This window comes from Gopherus evgoodei, chromosome 1 (assembly GCF_007399415.2).
Source record: "Gopherus evgoodei ecotype Sinaloan lineage chromosome 1, rGopEvg1_v1.p, whole genome shotgun sequence".
Classification (NCBI taxonomy): domain Eukaryota; kingdom Metazoa; phylum Chordata; order Testudines; family Testudinidae; genus Gopherus; species Gopherus evgoodei.
The window spans coordinates 286,334,511-286,354,219 of record NC_044322.1 but is presented as its reverse complement, the minus strand read 5'-3'; the positions used below and the strand labels follow the sequence as shown (position 1 = coordinate 286,354,219).

At 39.8% G+C, this 19,709-nt stretch overlaps 1 protein-coding gene across 4 annotated transcripts in view; it reads right to left on the bottom strand.

Annotated features, from left to right (window-relative positions):
* Positions 1–19,709, bottom strand: part of CEP290 (centrosomal protein 290) — a 118,961-nt gene that overhangs the window by 79,341 nt on the left and 19,911 nt on the right. For 3 of the 4 annotated variants that reach the window (XM_030548587.1, XM_030548586.1, XM_030548588.1), the window contains 8 exons: positions 17,957–18,026; positions 16,657–16,703; positions 14,293–14,436; positions 4,732–4,785; positions 3,371–3,523; positions 2,936–3,118; positions 835–924; positions 625–747 (listed from right to left, as the gene is read on the bottom strand). In XM_030548587.1, coding sequence (XP_030404447.1) covers positions 625–747; positions 835–924; positions 2,936–3,118; positions 3,371–3,523; positions 4,732–4,785; positions 14,293–14,436; positions 16,657–16,703; positions 17,957–18,026 — 864 coding nt within the window. Of the gene's footprint in view, positions 1–624; positions 748–834; positions 925–2,935; positions 3,119–3,370; positions 3,524–4,731; positions 4,786–14,292; positions 14,437–16,656; positions 16,704–17,956; positions 18,027–19,709 lie in introns of those variants that run through there. The other variant, XM_030548589.1, reaches the window with a different exon arrangement.

Here is a 19,709-nt window from a genome sequence, read left to right as displayed (position 1 = left end):
TTAGTGAAAATTTGGTTGGGATTTCTCAAAGTTAGAGGTTTAAAAAATAAAAATGTACTCTGTACAATCTAGTTGCATATATGCACTGTGAGCTCTTAACAGTATGCCACTATTCTACAGATTCTGTGCATGCATGTGCAGCTTAAGAAGCTGCATAGAGAGTCTGATGTATTTCTCTATGCTGAGTGAAAGAAGTCAGACCAGAAAGGAGAACAGTTCAAAAGAAAATCACAGAAAGACTGTAAAACAGGAAAGTTTCAAGAACAACAGCCGAACTGATTTGATAAAAACTATGAAGAAACAAAAGTTCAGTCTTTGGCAGAAATCAAACCAGACACATTTCAGCTGAAAGGTAAGAGATTGACACAGTTACATATCATTTTACAATTCCTTATTTCTGATGTAAATAATTTTCTACACAAAAGTGCAAGGACACCAAATTTGTGTGGAACATGCAGACTAAAATAAGGGACTAAAATAAGGACACTTGAAAGAAAGTAAGCCTTTGCATAGGCCTGAAACAGACTCTCAACTGCCCAATGACATAGTGTTTGGCACATGGACTTGTACAGGCAATTATTTAAAAGAGAGGTTATGATACATGCATGTTGGCATAGACAGTACCTGCTGGAGTGCCATAACGTTGTTTTTGTCTGCATCAAGTTGGGCCATTTTCAGTTTTTCTCTCAAGTTCAACAACATCTGCTGATATTCTATGATTTCATCATCTTTAGAAGCCAAGATTCTCTGCAAGGAACATACGCAACATAATAAGGAGAGATACATAAAATAATTTCTAAAGGTAACATGCAATCAGAAACGACTATAAAGTACCTTCCATTCTTCAACTTTTGCATTTACAGCTGCCATGAGGGGATCATCTTCTTCATTTTTTGCTTTAAGTTGGTCTGTTAGTTCCTGTATCTGTAAATTGACACTGATTAATTCATAAAAATTTACACATATTATACTACACACACACACAAACACACACTTGTAAATTCACTTATTACATTAATGCTATAGCAGTAATACGAACTTGTGCTATAGTAAGAGGAATGCTAACATTTTATATGAAGCCTTTTTTCTAAGATTTATAATTAAGTTCTTAACATTTGTGCTGGGTTTCAAATTAGCTCTCTAGTCAAGAACAATTTTTTTTTTTGGTTAAGGAAAGTAGTATTTTTTCTTATTTGGAGTTGGATAAAATAAACAGAACATTTTTAAAACATTAAAAATATTGTGCCTTAGGTTTAAGGCAAATTGCCACTATGCAGCATTGTCCAGAAAAGTACATACCCTTCAATAATGGACAAGCCATTTATTACACTGGTCTATAATTTTTGAGAAGTCGTCTGCTTCAGAGATAAAATATGATATTTATTATGTATTTTGATGTGCTGAATTCAAATATGACAATTAAAACAACTGATTGGCTATTGTTTCTAAGATATTTAGGCTTTTACATTTTATGTCTATGTATATTGTGTAGATAGTAGAGTTTTAATCATAAATTGTAAATCTAGGTCTTTGCCTGTGTTTATGGTTGCTTTACATGATAATATTTCACCTGTCCTGTTTATGTAACACTTTAAAAATCAGCAAAAGGGTTATATAAATAAAATGTATTATGAAACAAAAGGCAAAAAACTAGTCTGTACATAGTTTAGTCCTATTCAGTGTCTACTCGGTGCTTCTTGGCTTGTCTCTTGTATTCATTAAATGGAGCATCTCTTGTCACTGTCCAGCAATAGTCTGCAAGCATTGATGGGCTCCATTTGCCCTGATAGCCTGCCAGGAGATTCCACTGCTGTAGTCTGGAGGCCAACAGCTCTGCCTTACTCTTGGGTAGTTCCAAATCCCTGACAAGGTCATTCAGTTCACCATGTGTTATGAAATGTGGTTCAGAGGAGGAGGATGGGAGAAAATGTGGGTCCTGTGACACTGATGGTTCAGGACCAGAAGTTTCATCCTCTTCCTCTTCCTTGTCTGACTCAAGTGAGAATGATTCTGGTGCATTAGGAACCGGCACTCCTTCTCCGTGGGGTACTGGGCGTATAGCTGATGGAATGTTTGGATAATGCACAGTCCACTTTTTCTTCTTTGACACACCTTTCCCAGCTGGAGGCACCATGCAGAAGTAACAATTGCTGGTATGATCTGTTGGCTCTCTCCAAATCATTGGCACTGCAAAAGGCATAGATTTCCTTTTCCTGTTCAACCACTGGCGAAGATTTGTTGCACAAGTGTTGCAGCATATGTGTGGGGCCCACCTCTTGTCCTGATCTCCAATTTTGCAGCCAAAAGAAAGGTGATAGGCTTTCTTAACCATAGTAGTTATACTGCGCTTTTGTGATGCAAAAGTCACTTCACCACAAACATAGCAAAGTTATCTGCACTGTTCACACAAGTACGAGGCATCTCTGCTCACTTTGGCTAAACAGAAATATGTCCCTTTGCAAAATCAAACACTGACAAAAAAGAGAGCACAACACTGTATGATTTCTAGAGCTGATATAGGGCAATTTGTTCAGCAGAGTGATGTAAGCTTCGTTATGATTGCATCATTCATGACTTCTAGGAATAACATGATGCAAGTCACATCATGTATGACGCAATACCAGCTTCAGATTGCACCATTCATTGTTTTGCCTAAAAAGCAAGTACTGTCCAAACCCAGTCATAGATTTATTCATAGATCCAGTCAAAGATGTATTTTAGTCATTTCTGGTTTAAACTGAGATCCCTTCCCTTTATAACTCACTTATCCTCCACCATTCGCAAGTCAAGGGTCGTATATACTGACCCAATGGCATATCTTGAAAACTAGAGCCAGTCAACAATTTTAAGCATCATTTTCATTCTCAGTGACCCAGAATTAGTAAAGTTGGACTACATTTATTTCAGAAGCATTTTAGCTGTAGAGCAGTGTTACCTGAAACTTATACTGTTCCTTTTCCTTTCTTAATTGGTCCATAACAATATCAGACTGCTGCACGATAAGTTTCATTTTGTTATACTCATCAGTCATCTTCTCCATTTCCTGCACTGATTCTTCCAAGTTCTTCCTCATTTCCTGGTTTTGAGCTTCTAATTTCTCATTAGTTTCGGTCAAACTCTACAAAGTTAGAGAAAAAGTTACTTTTAAAAATATACGGTTTGGTATTTCAAATCTTCTGTTAGTATATAACTTGTACTAAATGCAGGGTCTGGAAGGTTTAGGGGATTAGTAATGGGATACAGTTTTTCACCTCTAGATGACCCCTTGAAATCCAGCTAAGTCTGTTAGGCACTGAAAGGTTATGCCAAATGACAATAAATTGGTATCATTATCATTGTACTAAATTGATTAAGCATCCATAAACTTTACCTGAATTTCATCCAGATATTGGACAAGCTCAAAGTTCTTTTTGGATAATTGAGATCTGTAATCGGACTCATCTCCTCTACGTGACATATGCATTTCCTTTTGTGAATCTATTTGTCGTTGGTAGTCAATTACATCCTGGCGAAGTTGTTCATTCTGCATACAAAGAAGCCCCAAAATAAAGAATTAGTAAAACTTCGAGGTTGAAAATACTATTTTTCTAGAAAGCTACCACACACACTTAAGATAGTAAAAGCTCATTCAAATTCCTACAGTACACTTTTGAATACCTTGAATCCTCACCTTTTTCTTTATTCGTTTTTTCTCCAAATTAAAAAGGACAGAACAAAGTAATAAAGGAGATGAAGAGCAACACAGAATTAGAAATAATACATTTTTAAAAAATAGATGAGCAAAATGAGAAAATGTTAAAAAATGCATAGCTTTATATACATTAACAAAGAATAATAGAACTATATACTAGAAATTAAAAGACTACCAAGCACATAGCTTCTAAACTTAAATAGGTGAAACATCAGTTTTGATAAGGAAGGGAAAAATTAGCTTTCAAAAATCTCAAACTTACTGAAAGTTCACGATCTGAAAATTTCTCAGCAGACAGAAAAAATACCACAAACTAAAAAAGTTTGTAAGATTCTTTTGTATGTCCTTTAAAACTTGCTCTAAAAGGCAGACAAGTGAAATTTCACACAGCCAGTCAACAGGAATATAGAATACTACAACCAGTGACATGAGAAAGGAGCCGGGCCCCAAAGGCAGTAATGGAAAAAGTGCATCTTGTTAGCTGTGGCCTGAAAGAGGACCTAACTGAAGGATGAATGTTAGAAAAAGAGAGGGGGGGAAACTGCAAAAGTTCCCACACACAAGAAAAGAAAAGTGTCCAGTTGCCTAAAATACCCTTTGAGTATCACTAAATAAATCCACTCTTAAGAGATCAACCTAGCCATTATTTTACTTCATTTTGGCATCTAAAGTAACGGAGTATATTTAAATAACACATTATTTTATATTATGACTCTACAAAAAGATTTTTATTATTTCATATTTTTATTACAGTTGAGTTCAGAGGCTCAGTCAAAATAATGACCCCATTGTGTTATGGGCTATGCAAATTCGAACACAGATGCAATTCGTACCCTCAAAGAGTCAAGTTTCACCAAATATGTACTTCTTTTAAAGGAGATTCTTAAAATCTGGTTACTTAGAACTTAACATTCCCCTAGTTCCAGTACCTGATAAATGTGCCAAAATAAAATTAGACTGTCGCGTCAAAAATTCAAGAGAAACATACATGAAATACATTAATTGGATAGGTATTATATGAACAATATTTTTCTACTAACCTCTCTTCTTAACTTGCTGTTTTCATTTTCTGCATCCTCATTTCGAAGAGCAAGCTAAAATGACAGGAATAGTGATATTATATATATATATTTTAAATTGCTTAACTGTCATATGTTATGGAATCTCAGAGCCAAGTTCTACCCTTGGATACATACTGGAGAAGATAATGGGAGGTACTTCATTTGGTCTTTAGTTTAGAATTCCTCAGGAGACTAAGTGGTGCTGGCACAAACCACACAACTACATACATAAGGACTAAAGGCCATCTAAAACTCATTTCGATTTTCTACAATTAAATGTATCATTTATATAATGCTTTTACAATTTTAAAGCACCATAAATACTTTAACCATCACAGCAGCCCTGTAAGATAGGTGATATCATTATCCAATTTTACATGTAGAGAAAGAGACACACAGATTAAAGGTCACAAAAGTGAATCAGTGACAAAACTAGTATTAGAATTCAGGAGTTCTCAAACCCCACACCATTCATGTTCCCCTACTTCATGTGGACTCAAAAATAAACTTTATTAAGATAACAATATAAAAGTGTATGACAATCAGAAAACAAGACATAATGCAAATAATTCTACTCCAGTTCATTTTTTATCACCATCTATTACAAAAAATAAAACTTTATACATACAAACAAAAAAAAGTGTGCGCTGTGGTCCCATATCATCAACGCATTTCACTTCAAAGACCATTCTCAGAATGCTCTTCTAGTAAAGTATGCATGATAGCTTTAGAGATGTTGGATTGAGAAATTTCTTACCTGATCATTTTCTCTCTATTACCAGCTTCTCTCCAAATTAATTACTCATGGACTAATGCCCTCCACCTGTGGAATTCACAGGTGGTCCAATGTTGTTGTGGGAGACTTGAGGTCTAAGCTTCACCCTTCAGCTCAGGCCACCAGAAGAGTTCTTCACCATCATAGAAACATTCCAGCAAACAATTATTAGCATGAAGGCAACTACACCCTTAAGACAATATATGACTAATTCTTCCTTTAGAGAAAAATTTCAATTATATTCTGGTAAATTACCAGATTATTAAATTGGATGAAATTCAGAGAGAAGCTGCTAATAGAAAGAAAATTATCAGGCAAGAAATTTCTCACTCTGTTGTACAGCTTCTCTCCTCATTTATTACTCATGGGAAATAGCAAGCAGGGAATCCCAGTAATAAGGAGGGAAAGGAGAAGCAGTTTAATTATTATAGTAGAATAATATGCAGGAAAGGAAGGTCCCCCAATACAAAGCAAGAGCTTTATAAACTAAAGGAGCTGCGTGGGAACCAAAGTAGTAGCATCTTCCTACCAAAGGCTGCAGAGGAAAGAAAACTTACTTTGTAAATCTTCCTGCGATGTGGCTCACACACTTTTCCCTGAGTGCCTTTAGGGACTTCTATGAATAGTTTCCCATATGCCTAACAATTGATCCAGGATTTTTACATCTTGCCTGCAGCAACCTCTAGCCCTTGGCATTTTGGATAGAATAAGATGAACCATATGCTGGAGCTATATCTTTAGAGCTCTAGGAATGCCCATTGGTTGCACAAGCTTCCAGGGTTCAAACAAAGTGATGGAAGAACTATTTCCCAGGAATCGTGGAGAGAGGAACTTACCTTGAACAGAAAGGTTTTTGGAGCTATAAAAATAACCTTTTCCTTATGACAAAGGTCTTCTATGGATATGGGAACTAATTCCAAAAGTTGCCATTCAGAGGCAATGGTGATGATGAAGACCAGGAAAGGCATGTCTCATTTGGCACTGTGATTAAACTTGGCACCTGACAAGATGGAGTTTACAAAATGCCAGTATGGCTGGTATCCTCTTTTACAAGTAGAACTTCAACCAAACCTCCTGGAGAAACTCTAATAAAGCTAAAATCACCAGAACTTTGGGATTATTATTTGCATCACAATAACATCTAGTGGCAAGGGCAGCATTATGCCGGGCACAGTGCAAACACTACCCCAAAGAGCTTTCTGTTTCCCCTCGTACCAGAAACATAAATTTGACCAGATCAATTAATTATTCTGGTTGAGTTCTGTCTGGATACCAAACTGTATTAGAAGTTAATGGAAAATCCACGCTGAACTACACTTCTCTTCTGATACCCATGCTGTTAAATGCAGATATTCCCAATCTTAAAGAAGGAATCCCTGCTTCAAGAGGTCTGGTGTTTTCTGCAGGTACAATGTGGGGTCGTTGCTATCTGGCATGTCTAAAGTTTCTTCTGGGCCACTAGAGCACTAGAGCTAGAGCACTAGGAGGACCACCAAAACTCTCCATTTTTTTCTTTTCTGTATATTTTAGGTGAACTCTCTGGAAAGGTAGCAGATTCTTCTCTACCCAGGACATTATTTCCATTGCCATGGAGAAGCTTTGACCTTTTGTTTTGGACCCCTAGTTTTGGAAGTCATATAGACACTCATGCCTCAAACATAAGCAAACCCCTAATGGCAAGAAGGGGAAAACTTCTGAAAGTATCATAATTGCCCACTATATAGTTTCTTGCACCTTCTACTGATGCGGCTGGTACTGGTTGCATCATAGACAGTATTGGGGACTTGATGTACAACTGGTACAAATTCCTATAGCTAGGTATAGGATGTATTTTTTAGGATACACCCTAACAGAGGTGTCCAAATGAACTAAAACGATGTATTCAATTAGATTTTGGAAATCTTGAATGCTTGCTTCCATAGTAAATATGCAAGGATCTAGACTGAAAATTGGGTTGGCTTTCCACATGTTATTTGCACTTACTGTCATAGTTCAGGAAAATTCACCTCTATTCTCCCCCACTTGGTTGCTCGAGGGCACCCACTCTAGGCTCTTGGCTTCTCAGCCGTCACCTCTCTTGGTTGGAGACTCATTTTTTTCCAGGACACAAAGTTTCCTGGCTACACTGTGATATCCCCAGCAAGCTAGGCTGGAATCATCCAGATATTAGATCCCCAGAGACAAGGACCAGGGAACTAACCAACACCCACGCAGGTCTCAAACAACCATCAACAGCCATTGTCTTGCAAGGGGTAAAATTCAATGATTCACTTGAACAAGGCCACACCAGAGGAATTGCTCAATCTAGCCTGGTGACTCAGCAATGCCAAACAGACATGCTTGGACTTGTGTTCTCCAAGCACATGGACTAAGGGTATAAAACTGAACACAGTGGCCCCATGCTTTTCCTTTTCTCCTCCCGCTACCTACACTGCAAGCAACAAGAATGCTCAGAAAACTGAAGACTTCAACAGAGGAGACTGGCCCAGGTTTAAGAGATAAACCTGTATATTAAGGATTGTAAGATCCAGTGGGGTGAGAACATTGCTTCATCTAAATACTTTCTAGTGTGATAAGAGTTAAGGTTTAGACTGCGTGCTTATATATTTTATTTTATTTTGGTAATCACTCTGACTTTTTGTCTATCACCTTTAATCACTTAAAAATCTATCTTTTGGAATCAATCAATAAACTTATTTTACTGTTTGGTAAATCTGCTCAGGTCACAAAGGCTGGTATATATCTACTTTCCATTGATGAAAGGGTGACCCAAATAATAAACTTACATTGCTCAATAAAGGGTCTTCAGCAGTGCAAGACAGTATATTCCTGAGGTACAAAGTTGGAAGCTGAGGGGATTTGGCTGGTATCTTTCTCTGTGTGATTCATGAGTGGCTCTAGGAGCATTCATGCAATCTAGCTGGATGTGGGGCTCCACATGCAGTTATGCTGAGTGATAACAGTGCCTGGAGGGGTTTGCTGCTTGTCACTAGCAAAGCATTGTGAGAGACAGCCCAGCCTGGAGAGTTAAGGGGCCACAGCGGTCCCACAGTCTGATGCTGCACCCCGTGGATCACGTCACAGTTTCCTTGGAATTTCTGATTCATATTTTTCCCTCTTCCATGGTAATAGCCCCTTTTTGGATGCCCTTTGGGCTGGTAGCAAGCAACAGATTGCTATGCTGGCTTTGAGAGCGAGTGTTGAGGTGTTTTTGCAATCTCATCTGATAATTTCTCTGTTTCCCTGCACTAGCCCCCCCCCCGGAAGTTTGCATTCATCTGATAGCCATTTAGGATAAATGATGGCAATTCGTGGATGTAACATGGCTTCCTTTTGATCACCAAGTTAAAACCCATTGCTTGTTACAAATCATATCAAGGCCTTGACCAAGACAGAGCCCAAGATGTCTCACTCAAAGCAAAAATCACATCCCAAGTCCATGAGCCATTCATTTGCCATAGAGTAGGTTTTCCTTGCAAAGTATACAAAAAACCTTTGGTTTGAACGGTGATAGCTGAGGGCTTTGAAATTGATGTGCACCGTGTCATCAGTGTTATGGCTTATGGACTGGTTCGCCAACTTTTTGTATTGGAGACCCCTTTCACACAGCAAGCCTCTGAGTGCAACTCCCCCCCCCCCAAATTAAAAACAAACACCATCTTAAATTCTAAATGTATAACCCTATTGTTTAAAATGAATATACTTTTTCTCACTGCTTTTAAATTAAGACTAAAACCCATTTTTATTGAATTAATGTTAGAAGCAGAAAAGTTATTTTTAAGTTACTGTTAAGTAGAATTTCATTTTAATACTTGACAGCAATTAATCACCATAAGCATCATCATAAGCATCAAGAAAATCAGTGACATGGACGATGCTGTTTATTTAAGACAAGAAGTTTTATTCTTGGTGTTGTGCTAGAAAAGGCACACCTGATATCATCCTTTACATCAAATCGGTTTCGGGATTTCATCTTTATTGTGAGAAGAGTACAGAATCCACTCTCGTGTTTATATATAGTGGGGAATGGCAGAACTCCTCTCAGGGCCATTTCAGCCACCAGTGAGTATTCACTTGCAACTGAACACCAGAACTGGTTTGGAGGCAGCTGTGTGAATTTTGCCTTCACTTTGTCATCATTGATCATGTTGATAATCTGTTCCCTCTCAGCCATCACACTGAAAGGGTTCTTCACCAGGGAATGAAGTGCTTCTGGTAGCGCTGGAAAGTAGATGTTCAGATGTTCACTAATAGCTGGCTTGAGAGCACTATTAATATTGACTTCCTCCTCCTCGCTGAATGAGGAAAGTGTTACAAACATGACATATCTGTCTGCGTCCAAATTACTGCGCCACAGATCCAACTTCATCTGGAAGACTCTGATTTTATTAGTCAGGTCTATTAACATTGAACATTTCCCCTGAGGTGACAGATGGAGGGTCATTAAGGGTATCAAAGATATTGACTAGGTATGCTAAGCAGAGAAGCCATTTCTTAACTCTGAACATTTTGTTCAGCTCTTGTTTCTCTTTTTCCAGGAAAAACTCCTCCATCTCTTCAGGAACTATAAAAACACACTTTAATATACATCCCCTAGAAAGCCATCGGACTTGAGTGTGGAAAAGCAAAAATTTGTATTCACCATGCATTTCTTTGCGGAGCTTTTGAAAAAGACGACTATTCAAAGCATACAACATCCACCATAGTATTAAAGCACATTGGCAATATCTTTGCAGCTAGGACTTGACAATGGATTCCACGAGTGACAATCACACTAGGTGACATGCACTTTACCTTCTGCTGAAAGCCAGACCACATACCCACCATGGCTGGAGCACCATCAGTACATATATAGAAAAAGGTTTTTCCACTTATTGCCACTGCTTTCGAAAAAGGCATTCATCTTATTGAAAATGCCCTGTGCTGATGTCAAATTGTTCACAGAATAAGAATTCATCTTTAACATCCCCATTATTAACATATTGTACGAACACTATCAATTCCGTGCAGTTAGTAACATCAGTAATTTCATCAAGCCGAGGCTGAACATACTGAAAGCAGAATGTTTAGTTTTGTGCACAATTTGTTCTTTGGTATCTTCAAACATCTCACATATCCTGTGCTTCACAATATCATTTGACACAGAAAGCATATTAAGCTTTTTGGTAGTATCATTGCCAACCGTAATTGAGACATCTTTGCACGCTGACAGAACAAACTTCTCACCTCTTGTATGCAGCTTCTTGGCACGGACAATTCATAGTGACACAACATAAGAGGCCTCCACAGCCGAGGACGTTTGCTGTTGGAAATGTCCATCTGCATTAAGCCTGGCTGGTTTTGTCGCCTCTTCAGTGCATTTGAAAAAAATCCACATTTTGATTTTTATGCTCAGGATGTCTAGTTTCAAGATGTTGCTGCAGCTTGCATGGTTTCATTGAAAACTTCACAGCATATGATGCACTGTGGTTTTTCAATACCAGAGGTAACAATGCTGGTAAAACAGTGTTTAATGTAAGATTCAAGATACTTTCACTTTTTAGCAGTTTTAAGCAGAAGACGTGGCCATTATTTTCAGGAGAAAATATGTGCCTGTGTGTCTGACTGTTAAATTGTAAAAAAAATTTGGCCTATCTCAGTGTTCTGATTGGTCTGCAGTTTAATGCAGCTCTTCAGCTGCTGAATAATCAAGCCCTCTAATGTTGTCTCAATCCCAGGGCCAGCCTTGAAGAAAATGGTGCCCTGAGTGAACATCTATCTTGGCATCCTTTCTTTGGAGGTAGGGCAGGGCAGGAGGCAAAGTGGGGCAGGGGGTGGAGCTGGGCTGTCAACCCTGTGCATGACAGGACTTGGGCTGACAGCCCAAGTCCCTTTCTGACTTGGTTTTTGAGTAGCAAAGCTATCGTTGCACCAACCTTAGGCTCCTCAAATTTATGAAATGTCTATGTTTTATATAAAGATTTTAGTTTAACATTTGGTTTAAATAGGTGTCCTCATTTGGATTTTATGATGCCTTCAAAGGAGGCATCATTGGGAAAACATGTATTTAATGATGCTTGAAAGGGAAATATTTTATTAACATTAATGAGTTCTTTGAAAGCCACTAAGTCCTGAAGAAGTCCTGTAGATTTTGTTTAGTTTGTCTGTGATGTACTTGTTGTACTTATTTCCCTGGCTGTTTACCAGGGGAAGGCAGTACACTATTCATCCTGGCATGGGGACCACACAGCCGAGGAGGGGTACTGTACACATAACTTGAATGTGGAAATAGCTTGCTGGATGTCCCAAGAGCCTCAGAGCAAGCCTACACAACCCGCAGTAGCGAGCCTCTCAGCCTGGGTTGACAGACTCAGCCTTGCTCTACCACACTAAAAACAGCTGTAGAGATGTTGCAGCTTGGACTGAAGCCTGGGCTCTGAAGCCTAGGGAGCAGAGTGGACTTCAGAGACCAAGCCACAGCTATAAAGCGCTGTCTTAGACACCTATTCTTAGTATAGTAGCCCAAACTAAAGGCTGTTGACCCAGGCTGGGAAGCTTGCTGCTACAGGCTCCATAGACATATCTGAAAAGCTGCCTGACTACTCCCCCATGCTGGCTAGCATTCAAGTAAGTATTGTAGGAACAACTCTGTACCAATCAGGGCTTTACTCAGTAAATCAGGATAACGTTGAACATTTGGGGGCATTTCTCACTTACAATTCTGTAATCCCATGAAGATGCAGTTCATGTGAATGCAATCCTCCTGTGCCTCTCTCCTAGTCACTGACTGCCTGAAGTGCTCCTAATTTGGAGCCAACCTGTGCAGCAGGTGAGCGGTGGGGAGAGAAAGGTGGGCCTATCCCTGCCGCTCAGAGTCTGAGCCTCTTTCCTAGGCAGAGGAAGGGTTTATGGTGGATGATCAGAAGGCACAATTCCCATTCCAAAGCTGCCTGAAATCTGTGCTGCTTTCCCTGGCACTGCAATGGTCCTTGGGGCTGAAAGCCAGACACCCACAATTCTCATTAGTGTGCAGCCTGAGGTAGGGCTGCACAGGAACAGGCTTCTGTCATAACCTATTCCCAGATTTGGACCTTAGCGTCCAAAATATGGGGGTTAGCATGAAAACCTCCAAGCTTAGTTATCAGCTTGGACCTGGTAAAGCTGCCACCACCCAAAAAATTAGAGTGTTTTGGGGCACTCTGGTCCCCCCAAACCTTCCCTGGGGACCCCAAGACCCAAATCCCTTGAGTCTCACAACAAAGGGAAATAAACCTTTTCCCTTCCCCCCTCCAGGTGTTCCTGGAGAGATACACAGAAACAAGCTCCGTGAATCTAAACAGAGGGATTCCACCCTCCCCGTTTCCAGCCTTGGAAAACAGAAGTACCGAGAGCTAATCTCTCTTCCCCCCTCACCCAGAGGGAATGCAAAGTCAGGCCAGTAAATCTAACACACACAGATTTCCCCTTGACTTCTTCCTCCCACCAATTCCCTGGTGAGCACAGACTCAATTCCCTGGAGTTCCCCACTAAAGAAAAACTCCAACAGGTCTTAAAAAGAAAGCTTTATGTAAAAAGAAAGAAAAAGACATAAAAATGGTCTCTCTGTATTAAGGTGACAAATACAGGGTTAATTGCTTAAAAGAAATATGAATAAACAGCCTTATTCAAAAAGAATACAATTCAAAGCACTCCAGGTAAAATACAAAAAAACATATAAATCACTATCTGATCTTTTGTACTTACAACTGGGAAACAGAAGATTAGAAAGCAGGAAATAGAGAAATCCTTCCCATAGCAGAGAGGGAGATAGGCACAAGACAAAGAACTCAGACACAAACTTCCCTCCACCCAGACCTGAAAAAGTCTGGTTTCCTGATTGGTCCTCTGGTCAGGTGTTTCAGATTACTTCTTTCCAGGTGAAAGAGACGTTAACCCTTATATATCTGTTTATGACAGCTTCCCTGCAGGCCCAGACATGCTGCAGGGTGGGAGAGGAGCAGTGACAAAATACAGAGCACTGTGAGAGCCTCTGTGCATGGGAAAAGCCCCACAAACACTCCCTCAGAGGAAGGCAAATGAGAATAGGTTCAACCCCTGATTTTCACCCCACTTGTTCATTAAAAATATGAATTTCTGTCTTGGGAAGGACACAATTGCTTTTGCCTCTTTGCATCTGGAGTCTCTGCAGTTTGCAGGACCTACCCTGAGTATTGTTGAAATTCCCTCACCTCATAGTGGGAGAAAATGGAATTGAGTAAGAGCCTGCTTCTTTCCCCAGGGGATTGAGGACCCACTTCTGTACCTGGGGGAGGTGCACTCTATCTTTTCAGGATTTTTCCCCCTTCAGTCCAGGTCTCTTGAGGGACTCAGCCCCTGAGCTGGCAGTGTACCTTCTCCTTGTCCTTAGACTCTCACCTAAAATGCTCCTGATTGGGCTTTTCTGTGTTAGAGTCACACCTCCTCGGAGCAAGGTGAGTACCCGACATGCTGGTTTGACTTTGAGCCCCATATCTTATTACTGCCAGGGTTGGCTGGCTGAGAACAGTCAGGGCATAATTCACCCTCTTAAAGGTAAAGATTTCTGAACAAATTGTTAGGAGACACTGAACTGCCAAATTGTTCCACTTACTGTGGCAAGAATCTGGTGGCCGGAGCTGAAGGATGGAGCTTAGGCCTGGAAATTCCAGCAGCAACATTGGATCCCTTCTGAATTCCAGGTGGGGGACATTAGCCCATGAGTAATGAATTCAGAGAGAAGCTGTGCAAAGGAATAAAATATTTCTTACCTGTTCATTAACTTTCTTCTCTTTTTCTAGCTCCTTTTCGATATCTGTTAATTCTCTGTCTTTTTGTTCCAATTGCTTTTCCAGCTGACGGATCTCATCACGCAAAAAACGAGTATCACGACCACCAGCAGCTCGCTGTGCCATCTTAGAAGAACATTAAAAACTAACAAATGTACATTTTTTCTTCAAATTAAAAATGTAGGACAACTAGTGAGACAGATTTATTTGCATGGGAGTAACAATGTTTGCAAACAGTTTAAAAAAAACACAAGATAATGGGTGATGTTTCCATGTAAAGTTTCAGTAACGACAAAAATTACTTGAGCACAAATCTTCAGAGTTATTAAATTAAATATATCCCTAGAAATCTCCATCAATACACAATGCTCTGCAGATATATACTTGGTGCATATTCCGAATTAATACTGAAATGAACAACCATACATGGCAAATACATCTCTTTCAGCAGTAGGTACTGTTTTTATTTGTGAAATCAATTTCTTCAGGCATGTCAAAGGCACTTTCCTGCACTGAGGCCTAAGTGTCTGATCAAAAGCCTAGAGAATCTGTCCCCAGAAATCTCAGTGTGTGTGTGTGTGTGCGCGCGCGCACACAAGTACGTTAGTAAGTAAAACGGGACATTTGCTTGGACAGCCGGGAGAATGCAGTATCCCCAGAGGAGGAATCACTGAGGAGAGCCTCTGCCTGAAATATCCCCTCCTCCAGCTCACAACCCCTCAAAGCAGGTCAGGGGAGGATGTTACTGGTTGGACCTAAAGAGGGGATTTGCCACTCCCAGGGGGATAGAAGGGAGGAAAGTACAGGTTGGAGTCAGGCCCCTCTCCCTCTTTGGGTTTGTTACATCCCACTGGCCAGCTGGGAGGAGGATCAGTAGCCAGTTGGCTCTCACACTTCCCTTTCTTAAAAATTTAAACTTTTTCCTGTGCTACACAAGTCTCTTGCCTCTTCAGCTGTCCCACCCCTCTCCTTGTAAGGTAGATAAGGAGCTTTGTTTCCTCACAGTATCATGGAGGCACAGTTGAAGTAAGAAATAATAGAATTTAGAAGACTGACACTAAGTGATAATATAAGAAAGTGTCATTTGTCACAATCTGCAGTCAGTGTCTAGTCTGAATAAAGGCTAACAGAGCCAGCTCCCAGAGGTAAATGAGACCTGTGATTTTTACTAGCTTTGCTTGTGCCTCTACACAGAAAAGAAGGCCTGAAATCTTTCAGACAGAGGCTTCCCCTTGGTAGTCTCTATCCCTCATCGAGTAAAGAACTCAGACATGATCTGAATCCAGGGAGTAGACCGAAGGGTCTACAGGATTATAGGTTAGATCAGGGGTTCCCAAACTTGGTTCACAGCTTGTTCAGGGTATGCCCCTTGTGGGCTGCGAGACGCTTTGTTTACCTGCGAGTCTGCAGGTACAGTTGCTCGCAGCTCCCAGGGGCCACGGTTCACCATTCCCGGCCAATGGAAGCTGTGGGAAAGGGTGGGCTGGCCCGCGCCACTTCCAGCAGCTCCCATTGGCCAGGAACGGCAAACCGCGGCCACTAGGAGCTGCGAGCAGCCGTACTTCCAGATGCTCAGGTAAACAAAGTGTCTCGCAGCTCAGCAGGGGCTTACCCTGAACAAGCTGTGAACCAAGTTTGGACACCCCTGGGTTAGATCAGCAGTTCTCAAACTGTGGGTTGCGAGTTCATTTTAACAGGGTCATCTGGACTGGTGTTAGACTCACTGGGGCCCAGGGCAGAAAGCTGACGCCCAAGCCCCACTATCTGGGGCTGACACTGAAGCTACTTAGCTTTGTGGGTCCCCAGGGAATTGTCCTGCTTGCCACCCTCTAACACCAGCCCTGATTTTAGAGTAACACGGCACTGGGGTCATGTAGTAATTTTGTTGTCAGACAGGGTCACAGTGCAATGAAGCTTAAGAAATGCTGGGTTAGCTATTGGGAGCCCTTTCACAATGCAGTGGACCTGTTTATGTGCCTGGTATGTGAGATAAAGCGGAGACACATACCACCTCTACCCAGTGTAAAGTTCATAAAGTTGCAACCTGCAGCTTAAAATATATTCCACTGTCTGACTTTCATTTACTTGAATAGCCTGAAAAAAAAATCAATATCTTCTAACTGACTTTTATAGGCTTTTGATCAGTACTTAACATGAACACCTATCTAGGTTTTTTGAGTTCTTTATCCAAGCACAAAACCCACCACCATTTTTTAAACATTTTAAAAAGGATAGATTATTTCTCCATGCTCAAAACTCAAATAATGTTAAAAACTGTATCCAGGTCCACAGAGAATAAATACCATAGGAGCTCGAGAAACTAATTTAGTTTAAAAACAAACATACCTCTAATTCATTTTCTAGTTTCATAACCTTTGCTTTTAATTGATTTTCTGTTGAAATAAAAATAGGACATACTGGGTTATCCAAAACCTCTAAGCAAAGGAAATAAGAACATAAGAACGGCCGTACCGGGTCAGACCAAAGGTCCATCTAGCCCAGTATCTGTCTACCGACAGTGGCCAATGCCAGGTGCCCTAGAGGGACTGAAGCTAACAGGTAATGATCAAGTGATCTCTCTCCTGCCATCCGTCTCCATCCTCTGACAAACAGAGGCTAGGGACACCATTCTTTACCCATCTTGGCTAATAGCCATTTATGGACTTAGCCACCATGAATTTATCCAGTTCCCTTTTAAATATTGTTATAGTCCTAGCCTTCACAACCTCCTCAGGTAAGGAGTTCCACAAGTTAACTGTGTGCTGCGTGAAGAAGAAATTCCTTTTATTTGTTTTAAACCTGCTGTCTATTAATTTCATTTGGTGACCCCTAGTTCTTGTATTATGGGAATAAGTAAATAACTTTTCCTTATCCACTTTCTCCACATCAATCATGATTTTATATACCTCTATCATATCCCCCTTAGTCTCCTCTTTTCCAAACTGAAGAGTCCTAGCCTCTTTAATCTTTCCTTGTATGGGACCCTCTCCAAACCCCTAATCATTTTAGTTGCCATTTTCTGAATCTTTTCTAGTGCTAGAATATCTTTTTTGAGGTGAGGAGACCACATCTGTACACAGTATTCGAGATGTGAGTATACCATGGATTTATATAAGGGCAATAATATATTCTCAGTCTTATTCTCTATCCCCTTTTTAATGATTCCTAACATCCTGTTTGCTTTTTTGACCACCTCTGCACACTGCGTGGACATCTTCAGAGAACTACCCACGATGACTCCAAGATCTTTTTCCTGACTCGTAGCTAAATTTGCCCCCATCATATTGTATATACAGTTGAGGTTATTTTTTCCAACGTGCATTACTTTACATTTATCCACATTAAATTTCATTTGCCATTTTGCTGCCCAAAATTAGTTTTGTGAGATCTTTTTGAATTCTTCACAATCTGCTTTGGTCTTATGAGAACTACAGTAACAACAGCAATCTTCATTCCCATTTATCAATATCGGGGTGAAATCCTGTCCCCATTGAAATCAATGGAAATTTTGCCATTGGTTTCAACGTGGACAGGATTCAACCCAAAGTTATTTAAGCCTAATGTTTTATTAGTTATAGACCCCATGTAATAAGTCACTTTGTGCATAGCTATTTTTTTTAAATGCTTATTCAGAACAGTTACTCACCAAATTTGGCTTGCTCCTCCCCAGCTTTTTCAACTTCTTCTAAAGCCAGCTCTACCTCTTGGGCTTTCATCTAGCAAAGAAATATCATAGCAAGAAAACAGACTTACCTTTAGGCTAATTTATGAGATGGTGATAACCTCCACAAAATCTCATTCCAGAACTAATGGAACATCACTCAGACCAGTAGCTGAGTCAGGTATAGAACCAGATACTCTCCGAGCACCAGGCAGCTACTCTATCCACTAGGCCACACTAGGTATTTTTCCACAGGAATTATATTAACAATAAAGAAATCCTTTGTGCTCAGAAGCACACATCCTGAAAACTATAGAAAAGGTCCCGACAAAAAACAGACTTTGTAACCTGGTTGGCACTGCCATTTTCAATACATCTATGATAGAATACAAGTAGTGTGATATAAAGATTTCATAAGCATGGTTTTGGGATGGAGGAAGATATCTCGATATTGATGTAAAAAATGACATTAATAAATTATAAAATAATTTTAAAGCTGTTACAAACTTGTCTGCACATTACTGAATATTAAAATACAGCTACAAGAATGTTATACCCAGGGTGCTCAGAAATATAAGAATACATATGTTTAGCTAGTTATGTTGCAAAAATTTTAAAACTAATCAAAGAAATTCAATAAAATTTCTGTTTCTCGCTCCCAACGTCAACCATACCTCAAGAGCACAGACCATGTAAAACAATGTTTTAAGTAGAGGGCTAACTGTAAAAAGGAATGTAGGGTATATTATCAGAGCAATAAATCTAGGTAGAGTGAGCTCTAAGAACCCCCGCCCTCTTGCAAGAAAACCTACTTATGTTCTTAAAAACCTTATAGAATAATATGTGTAGCTGAAGATGTTTTAAACTTTTGTTTATTTCTTAAAATGTTGAAATGAAAAACACCTTTGTGAAATGGATAGTTGCAAATATGTTAGCTAAATGCAAAGTGCCTAATACAGCTCCTAATGTCATTGCAATGTATGACGCTGGGCCTGAAAGGGTTAAGCAAGTATCAGGATAAATGACCCAAATTCTACCTTTAAAGACATTAGTAAAGTATGTAAGTGGTAATTAGGGCTATTCCTTACAAGCAGCTAGCAAAGCCAATGTTAGATAGACTACAGCTTTGAAATGTAAACTGGCATTGTTAAAGAATTGGAAGAAGATAGTAATTGTAGTATTCTATGTTTACCTATATCTTGTTAGAGGTTAACAGTGTAATCAAAGGGTTCCTGTCTATGTTGTATTCTGTGAATTGAGAGATCAAAAGGAGATCTTAACGTTTAAATGAACTGTGAATATAGTAGTATCACTGTATCGATTTCTCTTTTAAGTATATAGCAGAGCACCTGCGAATGGTGGAAGATAGGCAATTGCTTTATGTTAATCTGTATATCTAATTACCGGTGATGCTTAGGAAATAGGTCTACTTCCAAGTCCCGATGACTGCCTATTGGTCACCTGAAGACTCCATGCTGTCAAAAGAAGGCCTGGAACTGTATAAGGGATTCTTGGGTACTAATCCTTTTTATCTCAGATCTCCTTGAGCTTTATTCAGGGGAAGCTTGAGTCGCAAGACTGAGATCTCCATTCCCATTGGGATCACCCTGGATATGAACATTGGATTATAAATCTATAGACTAACTCTGAAAGAACTCTTTGCAACTCCAAAGCTCCCAATCTCTACTATGAAACTGATCTCAGAATGGTACTCATGTCTGTATGTATAATGATCTTT